Source organism: Neofelis nebulosa, chromosome 1 (genome assembly GCF_028018385.1).
Source record: "Neofelis nebulosa isolate mNeoNeb1 chromosome 1, mNeoNeb1.pri, whole genome shotgun sequence".
In the NCBI taxonomy this organism is placed as follows: domain Eukaryota; kingdom Metazoa; phylum Chordata; class Mammalia; order Carnivora; family Felidae; genus Neofelis; species Neofelis nebulosa.
This window is the reverse complement of record NC_080782.1, coordinates 122,765,833-122,785,477: the sequence shown is the minus strand read 5'-3', so window position 1 is coordinate 122,785,477 and position 19,645 is coordinate 122,765,833. Positions and strand designations below refer to the sequence as shown.

Below are 19,645 nucleotides of genomic sequence, written 5' to 3'. Positions count from 1 at the left end.
GACGCAGAATCCAAAGCAGGCTCCTGGCTCTGAGCTGTCAGCACAGTGCCTGACACGGGGCTCAAACCCACAGACAGGGAGATCAGGATCTGAGCCGAAGTTGGATGCCAACCGACTGAGCCAACCAGGTGCCCCTTTTTAAATTATTATTTTTTTAATGTTTATGTATTTTTGAAGGAGAGAGAAAGCACACAAGCAGGGAGAGGGGCAGAGAGAAAGGGAGACTTATAAAGTACATTCTTAATGGGATTCCAGAGAACACACACTCTAGCAAAGGTGGAGCAGGCAAAACAGTTCTTTTAGCTTGTAGTTCAAAAAACTAAGCCATGGCTAACAAAAGCACACCAGCAATCTTTCCCCCTCCACGCACCCACATATACACACAGACACAAAGACAAGTGGATTGCAATGCCCCTCCTGGTCTCTCACTGTCATAGAGTTCTCATAAAAAGAACAATGAGAGAATATTCTGATGCCTTGAGGTAAGTTACAGTTGGCAAGAAAGGGGTTAAGTAGCACTACTTTTCTGGAAACTTTCCAATTCCCTAGCTCTGAATGCAATTCTACTCACTACCAGTGCTATACATTTTTTTTTCTTTCTCTCTCTCTCTCTCTCTCTTTTTTAAACAGTTCAGCCGGTTAAGAGTTAACACCAACACCTCAGAAAGAAAAAGAGAACTTGGTTTGGCTCCACCCTCTGTAAAGCAAATACCAAAAACTCTGAGCCAAATCCACCCAGCATACACAAGACTCCATGGACATTCCAAAACACAGGTGAAAAAAAGTGAAGTTTCCTCAGGTATCTCAACTTCAATTCCCTTCACTTGTGAAACACGCAGGTATTAGGTAAAACAAAAGCACAAACAAAATTCTATTTAAGGACCTGAAAAACATTACAAGCCACAGAGTTCACTATACATCAGCAGGAATAGCTGGAATGTGGGTGAGGAAGGTCAAACAGTACCCATGGAAACAAGAGCAAAACAACAATAACAGATATATGTATGTTTATAATAAAAAAGGATTATAAGCCCCAGAATTTAATTCTTAGAAGGAAAGCTCTCTAACTAGAGTGTCAGTTACTATCCTAAACAAACATAAGGAAATGTTTCTTTAATCACCAGGGGGAGGGTCCTCACTACCATTAATTCTACATTTCTGGAAAAACAGATGTTCACCAGATTAAAAAAAATAAATTAAAAAAAAAAAAAAAAAGAAGGCAGTTACTGACAGCCCATAAGTCACTGGAAAGGACAGTCCAGAAGCACCTGCCTTGCTAGAAATAGGTAGGAAGAGATGAGTCACTATTTTAATTCTGCTTAGTACTCTCCACATCTCAATCCTCTAGGTCCCAAAGCAACACTTTCTTCCTGTTTCCATCATTTTATCAGTTTTCTTCCCAAATTTGTGGGTTTGGATCAGAATACTAAAGGTTGGGGATAAAGGAGCAAAGAGTCAGAATCCATTTGGTTACTAGAAAAAGATACCGTGGTGGAGGCATAATCACCTGGAAGAAAAGACTAAATAATAAATAACTACAATTACAACTAGCAAACGATTATTAAGATCCAAGACTATTTCCCTCTCTTGGATAGTGTCCCATATCTTTCAAAGCTTTTACAGTAAAAAGCAAACAAACAGCTCCCTGGAGAGAGGAGTAAACAAGATTTAATGTGGGCAAAGGTAATGAAATATGATAGTGTTACATGAATATCAGTATTCCTTCCAACTCAGATTGGAAGTCACTGGCACCTGAGGACAGCTATACTCTTGTACAGGTAGGAAAAGGGATGTCACTAGCCTGTCACAAAGGAGGTGGCAGAAGAATTGAGATGGTTTTCATGGGAAACATAAAAAGCGATTCAATTACTCAAACTTCTTGGACTTGCAGCCTAACTTCCTCCCTATGAGGAAGGTTTAGCACCATCCTAAATCAAGAAAGGCATCATCATGAGAGAAGTTCTAACCCTCTGAAAAGTGATAAGCAACAGGGCAAAGAGGCAGGTTCTCGGGATGGAGAAATACTGGGAAACAAATTAACGTCATGCCCAATGACCATAGGACCTGGGCAGGAACCCATTCCTGCAATCACAAGGACAAACGTCCAGGGAAGGTAGAAGCCAAGTCAGGTAACATTCCAGAGGGGAAGGATTATCAGGTGACACCGGGCTGAGGGCCCAGAGCCGGGGCGAGGAGGGAGGAAAGTTAGCAGGTGAAAGGGATCAATCTTGAGAAGGAAGTGACCTTTAAGAGAAGCAAATAAGAGGATACAAAAAAAAAAAAAAAGGGGGGGGGGGGGAGTTGTGGAAGGGTAATAAATAATGGACCCAGAAAAACATAGAGGACAAGATAGAGAAGGCGTGTGCGGGTAACAGAGGAAGAAGAAAGGAAGTGGGGCTGAGAAGGAAGAGATGGGGCTAAGACCCGCCGGGCTATGGGGGCGGAGGGCAGAGCGTACGGGCTGATGGGGTGAAAGAAGCCCCGAGGCTGCCGGGGCAAGAGCCGGGTGGGACTCCGGGGATTCCCGAGGTCCCGGAGGGGTAGGATGTCCGGCTGTGGAGCCCAGGACCGAGCAAACGGAGGAAGAGAGGCGCGGGGGCGGCTCCCGAGAGACGGGCGTACAGCCCTGGGGTCGGCTGCGGGGGTCACCGGGGACCGGAGGACGGTTACCGGGCTAGGCTGAAGGAACCGGGTGGGAGGGACACTCACAAATTTCTTGGATTTGCCGCCGTCGCCGCCCGCCGCAGGCAGTTCGTCCGGGCTCCGGCCCTTCTTTTTGTCCCGGGTCCCGCGGCCGGGACCCTGGCCCCCGCCGAGCGGCTCCATGTCCAGGTTCGCGCTGGCAGATGACCCCGCGCCTACGCCGCTCCCGCCTGGCAGCTCCCGCCGGGCAGCTCCCGACCGGCCGCCGCCGCCCAACAGCTCCCTCCTCAGCCCGCCGCCGCGCCCCGCCTCATTAGTATGCCGGGCTGCGCGCGCCTCATGAATATACAACGGCGACGCCTCGCTCCCGCCCGCCTGCCCCACTTCCGCCCGGACCAGCAGCTCCTACCAATGGGGGAAGTGAGGGGGTGGAGGGAAGGCGCGGAAGCAAGCTACCTGCCTGGCGGACCTAACCATTCGGACTCACGTGGGGGGGGGGGGGGGAGGGGGAAATGGTGGTGAGTGGGCGGTGCAACTCTGCGGCCTCGACAGGGAATAGCGCCACCTGGCGGCCGGAGCGGCGCAGGCCTCCCCGCTCCCACACAGTGCCCACGTGGCTGTAAAGCCTATACCCTCTCACACCCTAGACCAGGATCTTATCTAAACAAAAAATCAAATAAGAGATGTCATTTTGGCCGAAAATCCAGTGCGGGTCTTTCAAGGATAATACAGTTTTTTATGTGTGCAACATCAGTGGAGCACATGAAAAAATTTGAAAGCGGCAGTATTTATTGAAAGCTACGTGCCTAGAACAGAGAGTGGTCCAGAGCAAGTGCTAGACTGGAGTTAGATCACCTAGTTTTGAATCGCAGGTCTATTTCCTAGTGGTGTTTTTTATTCTGAAAAACTAGTTATTGCCAACAGGTAACTACTCAGGAATAATAGTTACCATTTACCATGCACTTGCTCTAAACCAGACACTATGCAAAACTCTGTGTTGTTCCTCACTGAATCCTGGCATTGCCATGTGACAGACTCCATTAGTCTCACCATTTTACAGATAGAAAATTTGGGACTTCTGAGAGTTAAAGTGACTTGCTTGAGGGCACATAAGTGATTAAAAAAAAAAAAAAAATTTAAATCCAGATTAGTCTGGGAAGTCCTATGTTTGACCAGGATATCCTACTGACAAAAACCAAACCTGAGTGAAAAGAGCAGGTGTTCTCCGAGAGTGTGTTCTTTGCTCATCCAGCTTCATTTCTCCCTCAGTAATCTCATCCATTCTCCCAGCTACATCTGTTCCTTCTGTGAAAAATATGTGGCCCCCAGTAGGCCCTCAAAATATGGATGGAATTATCTCACCCACAGCTGACAAAAGATTTCAAATATATGTTCCTGGAGGGAACTCTGAGACCCCAGTGCTCAGTTTAGGGCATGGGATATTATTTTCTAAGCTAGAGCACTGACACAGGATCAAAGCATGGAAGGAATGATCCATGTATCACTCTTCTTTCTCATACCACTGTCTACATATGCTATACCATTTACCTCACTCTTTATTGGATTATGAACGTCAGGGAAGGGTCCACATTTGTGGCTACTACAGTATCTAGCATCATTCTTCACCAAGACAGTTAAGATAATGAGCAACCACTTGTCAGGCACCATGCTAAGCACTTGACGTTTTATCTCAGTGTATCTTCACCAACTAGCATTACCATTCCAAACATACAGGTTCCAAAACATCAAGTCATCTTCTACTCCCTCTCTTAAGCTAGTAATTGCTCAGGTTTGTCTAACTCTTAACCAGAATGCTCTAAGAACTCCCTATATATGAGTAACATAATCCACGTAGAATTCATACACAGGGCCTAAGATAAGTGTTGAATGAATGTTAACTATGATTTTTATTATATACATCATGACCCCCATTTCTTCTCCTTTCATATATAGGCAGCTAGCAAGAATTAATAATATTCCCAGGAAGGCAAAAGGTACAAAAAATACCAACTTGGTTTATTGGATAAAAACAGTGGTAAAATGGACATAAAGCCAAAAGTTAGAAAGAGACATTTTTACATCCTCCCCGGAATCAAAACCGTATTTCCCATCATCTGGGGTTAAGATGTTAGAGAGCCAGAAACCCCTAAAATCCCTCACTCTTCACCTGCACTGAAAACGAGGCTTGCTGTAGGGGAAACCAAGAAAGGAGAAAGTCTGAGGCAACTTTATTCCCATCTAACATCTTCATCCCTGTAAGTCTCTGGGTTGGAGGGAAGCAGGAAAGGAATAAGGGGGCCAAAGTAGCTGGGAACAGCATCTAGGGCCCATTGCCCAAGATGTCCTAGGGGAAGTTATCCTTGTCCCCATCCAATCCCTAATAAGTACCATTGTCAGGCCTTGGGAAATACAGTAAAGGGGATAGTTGGTTCAAAAACCAGGTGTGGTCTCCAAACCCTCCTCCAGCACTGGTAAAGCCCTGAAAGTGACCATCCAGGGCTGTGGGTGCCACATCTTTTCCCTCCTGCCCAAACAAGAGGTAAAAAGGAATTCCTTGGGCTAGAGCAAGCCCAGCTGCTCTTAAATCTCCACGTCGCTTTCCTTGTCATTGTCATGGTCTCCATCATAGAACTCATTGGGTGCCTCTGGCCTGCAAAGCAAGGGAGAGAGGTCAGGGTCCTATTCCCCAAATTCTCATCTTCCCCCACACAGGCACCCTCTCTGGAGCTACGTCTTAGGCCCCTTTTGTCAAGGAACTACTCCTCTCCTGTTGGCAGAGACTGGTAGCGATCCATTCCATCCATTCTTGTAGTCAATAAACATTTACTGAGGGACTACTCTATGCCAGCCACCATCATAAGCCACAGCGATACAGCAGACAATAAGTTCAGTAAAATTTCTGCCTATCCTCAAAACACCAAATAAACAAGACTGACAGTAACTAACAAAGTAAGTAAATAAAGATGATAATTTACCATGGTGGAAAGTGCTCTGAAAAAAAAAAAAAAAAGAAAGAAAGAAAGGGATCTGAATGAGAGTGAAGGGGGGAAAAAGGGTAAACTTCAGGAAGAATTATTACAGACAGCTGTTCTAAGGTAAGACTTCAAATCCGAGAAGGAGCTAGCCAGACAAATAACTGTGGAAGCCCATTTTAAGCTGCAAGAAAACCAAGTACAGTGTTATCAGGTGGAGGGTGACTGATGTATTCCAGTAGGAGCATGGAGGCCAGGATAGTTGGGAGCAGTGTGCAGGGAGGAGAGTAGTTACAGACAAGACCATGGACATAGGCAAACACCAGCACACAGGGCTTTCTAAAGCCCTGGTCAAAGAATGGGGCTTTGTTCTAAGAGCAATGGAAAGGAGAGTGATGAAAGGGATGCGAAAGCAACTCAGTGCCCAGTAAGTACTCAATACGGGTTTCTTTCTTTTTGGAAAACTACTCTCTGAGAGAATATGAGTAACTGAAAACTGAATTACCTTGCCCACACTGATAACTGAGCAAGAAGGGAGAAAGTCGTCAAAGAGAAGCTGGAGAACAAAGTCAGGGAAAGCCCTATCTGCCTGGTAAACAATGTCTCAGTTACCTCTGAGTGCATAAGAGTTAAAGATGTGGGGTCAGAGACTCAGGCTTGACTCTCAGTCCTGATATTTAACTAGCTGTAGGACCTTTGGCAAATTACTTAACCTCTCTGAGCCTCAGATTCCTCCTCTGGTGATTTGAGGATAACCTTTTAGGGTTGTCTGATGACAGTAGAACGATGACATGAAGATACATATGTTTTAATATAAAGCACTTAGGATTGAGTCTGATGCTTAGCAAATCCACAAAAAGTAGTCACTCCTATTACAATTCTGCAAGTGCTATGCAAGCTGGAACTATAGGGATCAAAGAACAGGAACTCGGTGAGTGGTCTCACAGTGAGGTAGGGCTTAGGGCAGGAAGAGGCCTGAGGCTTCTGCTGGCTGTTGAGAGGGGGTAGTATTATACAGAGACTAGGCCCAGACACCAGCCTAGAACCAGAGATGAAAAAGCCAAACTTTGCCAAAAGGAGAAACTTCAAAGCACGTTTCTAAGAAAATCAATTCTAGAAGTCAAGCTTCAGAGACCTGGAGAAGTTGACAAGGGGGCGATGCATTCAAAAGGAATCCTTAGGCCAGAGGTTCTGATACCTCCTCAACCAGGAGTGGGAAGAAGAGGGTGTTCGTGGAGGAGGAGTAGAGTGGTTCCAAAGGTCCAAGCAGTAAAGCCCAGATCTAAAGGAGAAATCTGAAAGCTGACCTCTAAGAGAAGCAGATTCTGGAAGGGACTGAGAAGGTCATCACACTCAGAGCCAGCTCGAACCTCTAACACTGCGTGGGAGGTGCAGGTAACCAGCTGTGGTTATCCCTCAGTCAAGTAAGGATATCTGTTCTCCATTAAGTGCATCTCTTTCTACACTTCTTGTTTCTGCTGTCTTTTCCCTTCATTTTTCAGAAAAACCTATTCTGGGATTAAAAAAATTTTTTAAAAGCTCTAATCTCTTTTTTTCCCTAACTCAATGTACATGTAAATATTTTAATATGTATCTCAGAAAGATAAAGACTTAAAAAAAGATATAATATAATTACCACACCTGAAAAAAATGAACGGAGGAAAGATCTCAAAGGGTCTTAGAGAGTATATAAGCAATGATCTGTAGAGCTCTGAACCTGGAAGAAGCACGTAAAATGCTGGGAATATTATAAACTGTTATAGATTTTTTTGGAGGGCAATTTGGCAACAAATATAAAAAGTTTAAGTGCACACAGCCTACTGAAACAAGCATACAAAGACGTATATTTGTATAAGGGGGTGCATCACCATATTCTTTGTGATGGTAAAAAAAAAAAAGGGAAATAATGTAAATGCCATAAGTGGTACTTAGATTATGCTACACCCACACAATGCAATATTATACAGCTAATAAAATAATGAAGCAGATCGATACATAATCACATGGAAAGATATGCTGTTTTGTTAAAAAAAAAAGGTGTAAATTGTAGAGCAACTTGTATGGAATAATCCAACTTACATTTAAAAAACAAAAGATGCACAAACTCTGAGAATGAGTGTGTAGGTGTTTGTGTTCATACATGTATGTTGAGTAGTATACTTATAATCTATTGAAAAAGATCTATCTGAAAAAATAGAAATCAAACTATTAACAGTGGTTACTTGTCAAACTGGTCTGGGACTGTGTGAATGCAAGCTTAACATATTTTGGTGTTGTTTAAAATTTTGACAATAAATTACTTATTTGTGGCATACCCACACACATACACACACACCAAGAGTGTGGAATTGCAACAGACCAAAAAGTAAGTACTAAAGGAGCTAAGCCAGAAGCAATCAAGCTAATGCCTTCCTATTTACTTTTTCCCTCTTAATTTCCCCCATATGCCTGTTGGAAGCCCCGGCTGTCAAGTCACTGCCCCAGACCTGCTATAGTTCTCTTCAGGACCCCTCTCCTCTGCATCAGCCTCGTCAGTCCTGTCATAGGTCAGGAGGTCTGCAGGCACATCATGAATCTGGACGCTAGGTGCATGGTTCAGCATCTTCAAGTTTTCAAAGATTGTCTGGCGGATCTGGTCCAGGTACTGATTTGGGATTTGGAATAGAGAGTGAGGGATTCCCAGAGCACCCACACTTCTAGCTACCTTTCACCCATACCATCCTAGTTCTAATCCCTTTCTGAATCCTAGTTCAAGTACCCACCTGATAAATGTCCCTCCTCCTGACCCCAATTGCCTCTACTTGAACCCAGGCTGCCTCCTAGCTGATAAGAGTTATAGTGACAACTAAGAACTTTCCTCTCTTCTCTGGTTTCTCTGATTTCATCCTGGACCTCTCCTAGGCTCCCCCAACCCTTGTGTTCAGTTTCTCCAAGCTGCTGACCTGGCGTGAGTTCTGATTCTCGATGCGGGTGCTGACATCTGGATGGAGTGTGAAGTCCGGGGCAAAGTACTCGAAGTATTCTAAGCAGGGAAAGGGAGATCAGGAGAGAAGGTATGGCTTAGACAGAGACAGGCAGGTCCTGAGACTTCCCAACCTATCTCCTTCCCATCCAAACCCCCTGCAAAAGAGCTGTCCAATCTTTTCCCTGCTTAGGAGTTCAGTCTGCAGAGCTCCTAGAGTGTCAAATTTCCAACCTGTAATAATAATAAGAAAAAAATTCTGATCTGCCTTCAAACCAGGCTATTCAGGGGTCTTCTGAGAATGGCTTCCTGCTATGGGGTATCATGGGGTGGTCCTTACCACTATAGGGAAGCTCCTCACTAATGGCCTCTTCTACCAGCAGCGATGTTTCATATGTCCTGAAACCAAACAGCAGAGTGGGCTCAGCTGAGCAAGTGGGCTGAAGGGCCCACCTGGCCATCTCTCAGGGAGCCCCCAACTCACAGTGGACAAGGGGGAGGAAGAAAATCAGGGAGCATGCTCACCAGCAGCGGGCAACATTTCGGACAGTATAGCCACCACCACCTAGCACCAGAAGAGGGATATTGAAGCTCTTGACATATTCGACGCATTCCCTGTTAAAAGGAACCAGGGGAATAGCTGGAGGAAGTTCTTAAAAACTCAAAGTGTACATCTCTAGCTATTGCCTGGAAGGAGCACAAGGGAACTATTAAAGGTTCCATATCTTTTTTCTTTAATTTTTTTTTTTTAACGTTTATTTATTTTTGAGACAGAGAGAGACAGAGCATGAACGGGGAAGGGTCAGAGAGAGAGGGAGACACAGAATCTGAAACAGGCTCCAGGCTCTGAGCTGTCAGCACAGAGCCCGACGCGGGGCTCAAACTCACGGACCGCGAGATCATGACCTGAGCAGAAGTCGGACGCTTAACCGACTGAGCCACCCAGGTGCCCCTTTAATTTTTTTTTTTAACATTTATTCATTTTTGAGAGACAGAGAGAGACAGAGCATGAGTGGCGGAGGGGCAGAGAGAGAGGAAGACACAGAATCCAAAGCAGGCTGCAGGCTCTGAGCCGTCAGCACAGAGCCCAACGCAGGGCTCAAACTCACGGACTGTGAGATCATGACCTAAGCCGAAGCAGGACACTTAACTGACTGAGCCACGCCAGTGCCCTGAAAAGGTTCCATATCTTGATCTAGGTAATGAAATTCATTGACTTATACTCTTGCGATATGTGTACTGTATTACATACATATTGTATCTCAATAAAAATTTAAAAAACAAAGTGCACTCCCACCTCCATCCTGCTCAACACCCACCCTGACACCCTACTTGTTAATCAACTATTCTCATTAATGCACCAATAAGTGCTGTCAGTTCTAGCCTCCAAAATAGAACTCCAATCATGTACGTCTCATTGGTCACCTTCTCCACCTAAACCCAGGCACTGCATCTGCTGCCTGGACGACACCAATGGCTTCCTAGCTGGTCTTCCCACCTCCACTCCTGTCCCCAACCCCCACCCCAATCCTTCCTGCATTCAGCAGTCAGAGCCGTCGCTTTCTCTTTTTATTTAATTTTCTATGTTTATTTATTTTTGAGAGAGACAGAGACAGAGTGCTAGTTGGGGAGGGTCAAAGAAAGAGGGAGACACAGAATCCAAAGCAGACCCCAGGCTCTGAGCTGTCAGCACAGAGCCTGACAAAGGGCTCGAACTCACGAACCGTGAGATCATGACCTGAGCCGAAGTCGGACGCTTAACCGACTGAGCCACCAGGCGCCCCAGAGCAGTCACTTTCAAACCTGAGTTGGATCATGTCACTTCCCTGTTTAAAATCTTCCAGCAGTTTCCCATCATATCTGAAATATAATCCAGACTCCTTACCATGAGGTAAGGGCTCTGTACAGCCTTGCCACGGCTGCCTTCACAGGCCTCAAGCCAAACCGCCTCCAGCTTGCTCCCTGTGTTCTTGCCTCACTGTTGTGACTTCATCTCCTCTGCTACACCAGCTCTTCCCTGTCTCAGTGCCTCTGCATGGGCCTTTCTCACTGCATAGGAGTGACTCTCCCTATTCTTCCTATGGCCCATTTGCCACCTACCCCCACTTCGTGTATCAAGGCCCAAAGCCACTTGAAAACCTGGGCGCAGGGAAGGAAGGCAAATCTCACCCATGTCCTCGAATGCTGAGGTTGAAGCAGCCTAGACGATCACAGCCCAGAGAGTCAGCTCCACACTGCAAAAAGCAAAACCCCAGGCAGCTGCAGTGAGATAACCGATCAGAACGTCCCAGATGTCCTTTACTTCCTTTCCCTGACCAATACTGGGGCTCTCCTCCTCCCTGCTTTCTTCCCCTAAGCCCAGGCAGAGCCCTCTTGAGGAGGCACTGACAGTATTACCTGGAGCACAATGCACGTGGGTTGGTAGAAGTCCACTACCTGGTTGATAACCGGCTGGAAAAGGTGCTTGTAACCTGGGAGAGGGCCAAAGATGGGCACCTGGCACCCCAAGGGGATGGGGAGACAGGGAACAAAAGGAAAAAGGGGGTTGAGAGAGCATGTAGCCCAGGAAAAGGGGCAACCCAAAGAACCAAATCACTGGTTCTGAACTTCTGAATGGGGTCCCAGACCCCTTTGAGTGACTGATGAAAGCTAATGACCCTTTTCCCAAAAAAATGCACCTACACATAACATGTTGCATACAATTTCCGGGGGGTTCATGGTCCCTCTGAAGGCCATTCATCCTTAAGGACACCTGGCCCAATAGCAGACAATACCAGGCAGAAGAGGTTAATTCAAGGAGAGAAAGAAGAGGTCTAGCGTGCAGGGAAAAGACTTCAATACTTACTCTGGTCATCAATGCCATCCCGCAAGGGCACATTTAGACAGTAGTAGCGGCCACTCTCTGCTCCAACTTCATACATGTCACCTATAGGGAAGTGGAGAGTAGGAGGTGGGAGCCATCCACAGAGGGCACTCACAACCCAGCTGCTTCAACCCCAACCCATACCCTGAGGGCCTCTCACTACATCTATGTCCCTCCACCACATACTCCCTAGAGCCACCCCACCTCTCGTGGCTTGCATTCATTCAACAAATAATATTTGCGGGCCTACTATGAGCCAACCTGTGTACTAGGCGCTGGGGATCTAGTAGTAAAAAGAACTAAAAAATGAATGAAATCCCACCAAGCTTATATTCTTGGCAGGTGGGCATGATGAGGAGGGACACAGTAAACAAAACAAAACACCGCAATAAATACAAATAGCAGTGAGTGCTCTAAGAGAAGCAAGCACGAGGATGTGACAGAGTAACGGGGAAGGAGGGATTACTTTTAACTGTGGTGGTCAGGAGAGACTTCTCTGAGGAGAGGCCACCTGAGCCGAGACCTGAAGGTTAAGCAGGAGGCCATCACAGTAAAGAGCTGAAGGAGCAAAGGGGATGGTCATCCCTATTCCCATACCTGTGCCAGGAAAGAAGTAGTTTCCATATTTGTGGAAGGAGACTGTCATGACCCGGTCAGTGAGGTAGAAGGCTTCCTGAACTCCATCACCGTGGTGGATGTCAATATCAATGTAGAGCACCCGAGGGTGGTACCTGGGATGACGGCCAAGCCAGGGTCTGAGGTAGAATGGAACTCCAGCAAGAAAACCATCCAACCCACTCCTCCCAAAACAAGGTCTGGAATTATGAAGAGTCTGCTTCAGCCCAAATCCACTGAAACCTAATGCCATCCCTATGGGCAACCCTGGGGCTCCAGCCTGGAGGCAGGGACAGGAGAGGGATGTGCAGAGAAGACTGAAATGTGAGCAGGCAGCAGGGAGTTTCCAGCAACACACAGAGGATGTAGTCTGAGCAAAGCATTATGAACTGTGGAGAAGCTAGTATGGGGGTAGAGGCCAGGGTCAGGGCCAGTGCCATCTGAGAGACCTCCTCACCCACAGGTCTCACAAGTCCCTCCAACTCCTCCCAGGCTACTTACTTGAGCAGCTCCAGGATGCCAATCACAATGTCATTGACATAGCAGAAGCCAGAGGCCTACAGTGAGACAGTGGTCTTACAAAGAGAGGAACGACTCCTCTACCCAGCTGCCCCCTACTGTCATCCTGACCACCTACCTAGGGCAGTCATTGTCTCCCCCATCATCTCCTCACTCACCTCAAATTTCTTGGCATGGTGCAGACCACCAGCCCAGTTAATGGCAATATCACAGATCTGAAAGACAAACACCCAACTCACAGTCCTCCTTGTCCATCCCCAAAGCTGGAAGCTCAGGCTCAGGGTTAAGGCCTTGAGTGAAAGGACCCATAGGAAAGGGAGAACAGGACTCAGGGCCATGGTCACCTTGTTGTTCAGCTGGGTTGCTCCTTGCAGAGATGCGCCTGTGTAACGGGAACAGAACTCAAAGAGCCCGGGAAACACTGGGCTGCAGGGAAGAGAAGCAAGTCAGAGCTCTTTATTTCCAACCAGGTCCTTCCTACACCTCTCCCCTAACTCCAAACCCCTCCAACCTCCATTCTTTAATAACCTTCTCCCCACACCCTATGCACCCAGGTTATGTGCAAATTTATTCAACAAATATTTTGGACCAAACCATGTACCAAGTCCTGTGCAAGTCACTGGATGGAAGTAAAAAAACATTTAACTCTGTCAGGGAGTTTGCATCCTGGCTGGGGAGAAAAGTAGGCAGCTTCTAGGTACTTAAGCAACACACCAAAAAGGAAATAAATTAAGAGAGAACATAAACTTTGTTATTCTTAAAAGATTCTTTTATGCATATCAGATTTTAACACAATGTTCAATAATATTCTTTAGAATCACACATTTTTAAGAAAAAACTGTATTCCCATATACAGTTTAAGGATAAGGATAACCCACAGAAAGTAATAAGGATAAACTATAGAAACTCTTTAACAAAGCGTGTGGTACCTAGTACTCCAGAAGTTGATGTTAATTATAATTATTACCTTCTTTTTTTTATAAAAAGGAAAGGCTTAAAACCAGATACAAAACATTATATATTATATGGCTCCATTTATATAACACTCTGGAAAAGGCAAAATATAGGGACAGACCTCAGATCAGTAGTTACCTGGAGCTAAGCTGGAAAGAAGAGACTGACTGTAAGAGTATAAGAGCCCTTTGTGGAATAATAGAAATAATCTATACTTTGATACACACTGTTAAAACTCTCAGAATTACAAGCCTAAAAAGGGTGAGTTTTAGGGGCACATGGGTGGCTCAGTCAGTTAAGCATCTGCCTCTTGATTTCTGCTCAGGTCATGATCTCACAATTCGGGAGACCAAGCCCCACATCAGGCTCTATGCTGACAGCATAGAGACTGCCTGGGATTCTCTCTATCTGCCCCTCCCCTATTCTACCCAAAATAAATAAATAAAAAATTTTTTAAAAGGGTTAATTTTACTGTATGCAAATTTACCTTTATAAACTTGACTTATAAAAAAGGAAAGGATTAAAAGACCCCTCCCTAGTTTTAGTTCTCAAAAAATAATCGTTCAGCTGATACATTTGACTACAAAAAAAAGAGGTGTAGGGAGTTTTATAATTTCTCAAAGGTTCTGGTTAGAATTAACAATTGATACCTAGAAAACTAAGCAAATGAAAAAACAATGTGATTATCGACTCCTGGAAAAACAAAAAGGTGTACAAATAGAAAAATTAAATCATACTATACTATCTGGCTGTCTAGTAAGTGAATTTTTCAAAGTTATAACGATGTAAACATAGAATACTTATTTAATAAAAATAGTGACATATTGTGAAGGTGGAAGGGAAGGGGAAGCCAGGGTGATGGTATGAGGAGACTAAATGCTCATTTCCCATACTAAGAGCTTAATAGAAAACACTTTAAGTTGTAAAGTGAAAAAATAGCAATACAAGCACATTACAACAGGCAGTATAATATGGTAGCACGATTCAAGAAACAAATTCTGGAGCCAGATTACCTAGGTTCAAACTCTGACTCTTCAACACTTGGTAATGATCACATTGGACAAGCTGTTTAAAGTTTCTGGGCCTGAGGCACCTGGGTGGCTCAGTCCATTAAGTACCCAACTCTTGATTTCAGTTCAGGTTCATGATCTCACCTTTCTGTCTCCCTCAATCTCTGCCCCTCCCCCACGCATGTAGGCTCTGGCTCTTTCCTCTCTAAACTAATTAATTATTAATTAAATTTAAATAAATAAAGTTTCTGTGCCTAAGTGTCCTCATCTGTAAAAAGGAGACAATAGCAGACCCTGGTTCACAGAGATTGATGAGATTAAATGAGCTAATGCCTGTGAAGCATTTAGGATAGTACCTGACACAAAGAGGGCATTACTTAAGTATTAGAGATTATTAGGAACAGTAGTAGATTAATATCAGTGCTTTGAAATCCAAAGGTAAATATCAGAAGAAATAGCTAAGGACCTGAAAGTGGCTGCCACTGGGGAGAGGGATTTTATGGGTGGGAGGGATAGATCTGGGACTGTTTTGTTTTGTTTTTTTCCATTAAAAGCCTTGCAGTATAATTGGGTTTTTTATAGTACATTAATTTGAAAACCATCAAAATTAATTAACTAATTCTCAATTAATTAAAAGGGGAAAATCCCTGATTCTCATCTGAAATACACACATAGGTGTGACTGTAGCTTAAGTCTGACAGCACAACCGAGGCAGTGCAAAGGGCCCAGTGGTAGGTAGTATTCCCTAACTGCACAGAGAGCAGTTACAGAGCCCCAGCTGTGGCCTGAGGGTGACTGCATTCTGACACCTGTAAAGTTAGCTCAGAACCAACAGCAGCAGCAATAAAAAAATACCAAGGAAGCTCCCAAGACAGCATGCGATCAAACACCAAAAGACGAGGGCAGTGTGTACAGGACAGAACTTTGTGCCTCGTGTGGTCAAGAAAGTCTTCATGGTATGAAACTTCATGGTGGTATGAAGACCAGGAAGGCCCTGGAGAGGTTGAAAGAGGAGCAAAGGGCATTCCAGAAAGGAATCCAATGCAACCAGGGACATGATGGTAAGCCTGGGAAGGTGGTCAATGCCAGCCTAAGGACTTGTTTCCATCTTCCAGCCCAGAGTGCTTCCACTGGCAACACCTTTCGGGGAACACTGAAGTGTTTGAAAACCTGGGCTTTGGAACTGAATCCTGCCACTTTCACTGACCAGTTTTGTGACTCAGGCTAGTTACATAAATCTCCTCAAATTTTGGTATCCTTATGCCTAACTTAAAAGGACTATAACATCTCACCGTTGACGTGAGAATTAAGTGGATGTACCAGCAAACCTGAGCATAGCAGAGTAAGTACTCAATAAACAGCAGCTGTCGTAGGAAACTACAGATCAACAGCCTGGTTTCCTCAAGAAATAAATTCAAAGTAGAGAAGGAAACACTACAGATTAAAAGTCTTAAGAAATGTTATCAACCAAATACAATCAACTGCAAGAAAGAAAAGTTTAGGAGACAGTTGGAGAAATCTGAATACTGACTGCATATATGATGATATTGAGGAATTACTGCTAATTTTTTAGGAGTGATAATCACAATGTGTACGGGGGGGGGGGTTGTTTTCTTTTGTTTTTAATTTTTAGAGTTAGGGAGAGACAGCAGGAGTTGAGGCAGAGAGAGAATCTTAAGCAGCCTCCATGCTCAGTGAGGAGCCCGGCATGGGGCTTGATCCCAAGACCCCGGGATCATGACCTGAGCTAATAACAAGAGTTGGACGCTCAACTGACTGAGCCACCCATACACTCAAGCATGTACAGTTCTTTTTTAAGAGTATCATTTGGAGATACACAATCAAGTATTTACATGTCATTTCAAAAATGTTAGGTTTGCTTTAAAATGATCTGCGATGCAGATGAAGTAAGATTGGTCATTTCTTTATAAGTGTTGCAGGTGGTGATGGATATAGGGGAGTTTACAGTACTATTCTTTCGAAATGTTTGAAATTTTCCTAATAAAAAGTTTAAAAATAAATTGAGTAAATGGTAACTGTTATGACTATTACATTTTCATGAATATATACAAGAATGCAAGCAAGGATCATGGCTTATCTTTGTTATCCACTCCCTTCCCCAAAGGACCTAACTCTGAGTCTTCTTTGTATGAAAAGTTCAATGTAAACCTCTCTCAGGGTAAATCACTCTCTTACTTTTAAAACACTTTGATAATTTCTGTCTACTCTAGGGGTAAGAGCCTCAATTAATAATAGGGCTATTTACCATTTAAAGGTTCTAAGCATCTCTTTAGCCTTGATTCGGATCACTCTTTCCTTCATAAAATGTGGTTGACCTTTTTTCTGTTTCTCAAATGAGTGGCATACCACACTCGCACAAACCCTCAGTGCACAAACCCTCAGCGCAGATTGTCCCTGATACCCAATGACATTCCTGCCTCACCTTGTGTCCTCCCAACTACCTTTCATCTAATTACTTCCTATTCTTTCTTCAGATCTCAGCTTAACCTCCGTTACTTCCCCTAGAAAGCCTCCACTGACAACCCCCATACCCATGACAGGTGATTCTCCCAAGTATACACTCTCACAGTTGGCCATGTACCTCTCCTTCACAGGACTTAGCACAGGGCCTGGCCTAGGGCAAACAACCAATAAGTATTTGTTGAAAAAAACCAAATGAGTAAATGATGATTCACTGACAAACAGGACCCCTTTCATATGTTCCCACTGCTGCCAGGAGACCTCATTCAAGCATTCTCCTTGAAATGGCTGGCATTAAAAATCCCAGGCCTCCCCTCACCAGTCATCGCCCACGTTGAAGGCATTAAGACTCTTGGTGAAGCCTTGCATATTGGTGGGGCTGACTCTCTGCAAGAAGTCGATGTAGTCCTCAGAGTGAAAGCGGCACATGTCATGCTGGGAGGCCTGGTATGGCTTGAAGACCTCGGGATGGAAAACAAGGTGAACGGAGGCAAGGTCAGTCCTATTCATTGGGCTGAGACTGCCCACACTGACCCCAGCCCCGCGGAGTGTCCAAAACCACACACAGCAGTGGTCCTATCACTGCTGCAATCCTTGCTATTATATGAAACAAACATCAGTAAAGATGAGAGGCTCTGATTAGCCAGGTGGGGTACTATGATCAAACCTTCTAAAGACCAGTGGGCTTGCCTTCTTCCCACTTCCAGCCCAATCTTTCCCACCTTCTCAACCTTGAGCCCTGATCCACTGCACTTTTCCTTGGACCTCCTAATTTTGATTCTTTCCATACTCATCTCCTCCCCTTGGCTCTGATGCCATCATTTCTCTCCTTGGAGTTCTTAATTTTGGAGTTAAATAATACAGGATTTGTGACAACCTTCTAATTAAAAACCAAAGGGCCAAGGTGCTAAGCCAGAGATTTATTATCTTTTGAGGGGTTCACACAGTTCTTTAGAAACTAGGCTAGAACAAAAAGTTTCTCTCCCCAGAAAATGCACACAGGTACATACCAGAAAACAATTTCAAAGGATTCATAGAATCATGCACTAACATCACCTCAGTCTTTTCTATAACCATTTCACTTTTCTGTGCCTCAGCACAAACAGTGGGCAACACTTGTTCATACTGTTGTCCAATTCCCCTTGTGACCCAAGAGGGCTAAACTTAACTGCTATAATCGCCTATCACAACTATAAAATCCAAGCTGGGGATTATCTGTCCCCATGTGCCTATCTGGGAGATGGGAGCAATTAAGTAGAACTGTGCGGGGGTATTCTAAGTTCATAAGGAAATACCCACGACATCTCTTCTCTTTCACACACACATAGGTATTTGCGCATAGGCCTGCGGAGTCCTCCCTGGAGCTCTAGCTCCTCAGAGGCACAGAGAGGTTGCGGAGAAGGGGTGGGAACCGGTGGGAACACTTCACATCCAGATACAGTGATCCAGCCCCCTCTCTCTTTCTTGAAGCCACAGCAGTGCCCACACCCTAATATGCTGAAAAGGAAAACATCTGCCTTTAAACCAGCCCCACTCCACCCTAACCATAGGCCAGAGGTTGGTCCACTTGAGGTCAAAGGTTAGCGATCTAAGATGAAGAAGTAACTCCCATTAAGTCGGTGGATCCACCCACCAACACTACGCACAAGGTGGGTGTTCCTGACTCCAGAAATCCAGCCTCCGCCCCATCCCAAGGGTAGGTCGCACCCTGTGCTTTCAGTGCAGCCCACCTATCCTAGGGCCGCCCAGCTCGCCCCCACCCTCAAAACCCAACAGCGATGTTGGGACTCACGATCATCTTCTTATAGAGACCGTAGTGCAGGACCAGACTATGGGTCAATGCCAAGCGATGGGGCTTCATAGGGTGCCCTGCCCCTGGGGGTGGGAAAAGAGTTCGTCAGTACCCTTCGCTGGAGTTGTAGTACCCCCGCCTCGTAACTTCCGCGTCCCGAAACCCCTCGCGCACCACCTTGTTCCCTCACCGTAGTGGAAGTTGCCCACGTCAGGGTCGTAGAAATAGGCCACGGTCTTGGCCATGGTGCCGGCGGGACCAGGCCCCGTGCCTCCGCCGCCCGCCCGGCTGCCTGCCCCACCCCCGCTCGTACGTGCTGCGCAAGCACGCAGCCTGCCTCTGCGGAACCGGGAAACCCAGGCCCCGCCTCCCGACCACGCCCCCTGCGGAGTTCCTTCCGTCGCTTGGCTCGCCCTTCTAGGTTCTGGAGCGTGAGCTTCTGGACTTTGCGGAGGACGCGTAGCATCGGTCCTAGGATGCTAGGGTCATTTCCTTCCGGGCGGGGGCCAAATCTTCGGGAAGCTGAGCCATCTCGTCCAGCCACCTGCCCCAAACGGGGCTCAGGCCGTGGTCACCAGTCTAGGAGACTCCGGAGAACCAGCCACGCTGTCCCTCTTGGGTGGAGAAAGCCAGCTTTCCCCGGCCCACTGGGAAGATTCCTGACTATCCACTCAGCTGAGGCATCTGAGGGCCGGAGCCGCGCCCGGCGTGCGGGATAGACCCGTGAAGAGCACTCTCGTCTGACTGCCTGTGCTCCCCGCCCGGACCCAGGCTCGGCGCCGCACACTCCCCCCGCGGAGGGGGGACGGCGCAGTCACGCGCGCACCACACTTG

At 45.8% G+C, this 19,645-nt stretch overlaps 2 protein-coding genes across 7 annotated transcripts in view; both read right to left on the bottom strand.

Moving 5' to 3' along the window:
* DIAPH1 (diaphanous related formin 1) overlaps window positions 1-2,959 on the bottom strand; it is a 103,549-nt gene extending 100,590 nt beyond the window's left edge. For 2 of the 3 annotated variants that reach the window (XM_058733643.1, XM_058733652.1), the window contains exon 1: window positions 2,710-2,958. In XM_058733643.1, coding sequence (XP_058589626.1) covers window positions 2,710-2,826 — 117 coding nt within the window. In that variant the 5' untranslated portion in view covers window positions 2,827-2,958. Of the gene's footprint in view, window positions 1-2,709 lie in introns of all 3 variants that reach the window. The other variant, XM_058733663.1, reaches the window with a different exon arrangement.
* A 1,679-nt stretch (window positions 2,960-4,638) lies between these two features.
* HDAC3 (histone deacetylase 3) lies at window positions 4,639-19,293 on the bottom strand. 4 transcript variants are annotated; one of them, XM_058733550.1, is made up of 15 exons: window positions 18,986-19,293; window positions 18,812-18,894; window positions 17,339-17,481; window positions 12,919-13,000; window positions 12,733-12,789; window positions 12,557-12,612; window positions 12,038-12,171; window positions 11,423-11,503; window positions 10,975-11,048; window positions 10,747-10,811; window positions 9,103-9,192; window positions 8,918-8,976; window positions 8,558-8,637; window positions 8,102-8,259; window positions 4,639-5,293 (listed from the first exon to the last, which is right to left on the bottom strand). In XM_058733550.1, the coding sequence occupies exons 1-15, from the start codon at window positions 19,275-19,277 to the stop codon at window positions 5,224-5,226; spliced, it is 1,524 nt and encodes a 507-aa protein (XP_058589533.1). In that variant the 5' UTR covers window positions 19,278-19,293; the 3' UTR covers window positions 4,639-5,223. The 4 variants fall into 4 exon arrangements, 3 of the variants coding, with proteins under 3 accessions (XP_058589533.1, XP_058589549.1, XP_058589542.1); XM_058733566.1 differs by having other exon boundaries at window positions 19,002-19,155; XM_058733559.1 differs by having other exon boundaries at window positions 12,038-12,195; window positions 12,733-13,000; window positions 19,002-19,155.
* Window positions 19,294-19,645: the final 352 nt, after the last annotated feature.

Excerpts from the sequence above, each read along its gene's own strand:
- HDAC3 (XM_058733550.1), bottom strand. The coding sequence starts at position 19,277 with ATGCTACGCGTCCTCCGCAAAGTCCAGAAGCTCACGCTCCAGAACCTA. Across the intron at positions 12,613-12,732 it reads ACCATGCCAAGAAATTTGAG|GCCTCTGGCTTCTGCTATGT; the intron begins GTGAGTGAGGAG and ends GTCTCACTGTAG. Across the intron at positions 12,172-12,556 it reads GGCATCCTGGAGCTGCTCAA|GTACCACCCTCGGGTGCTCT; the intron begins GTAAGTAGCCTG and ends CCGTCATCCCAG.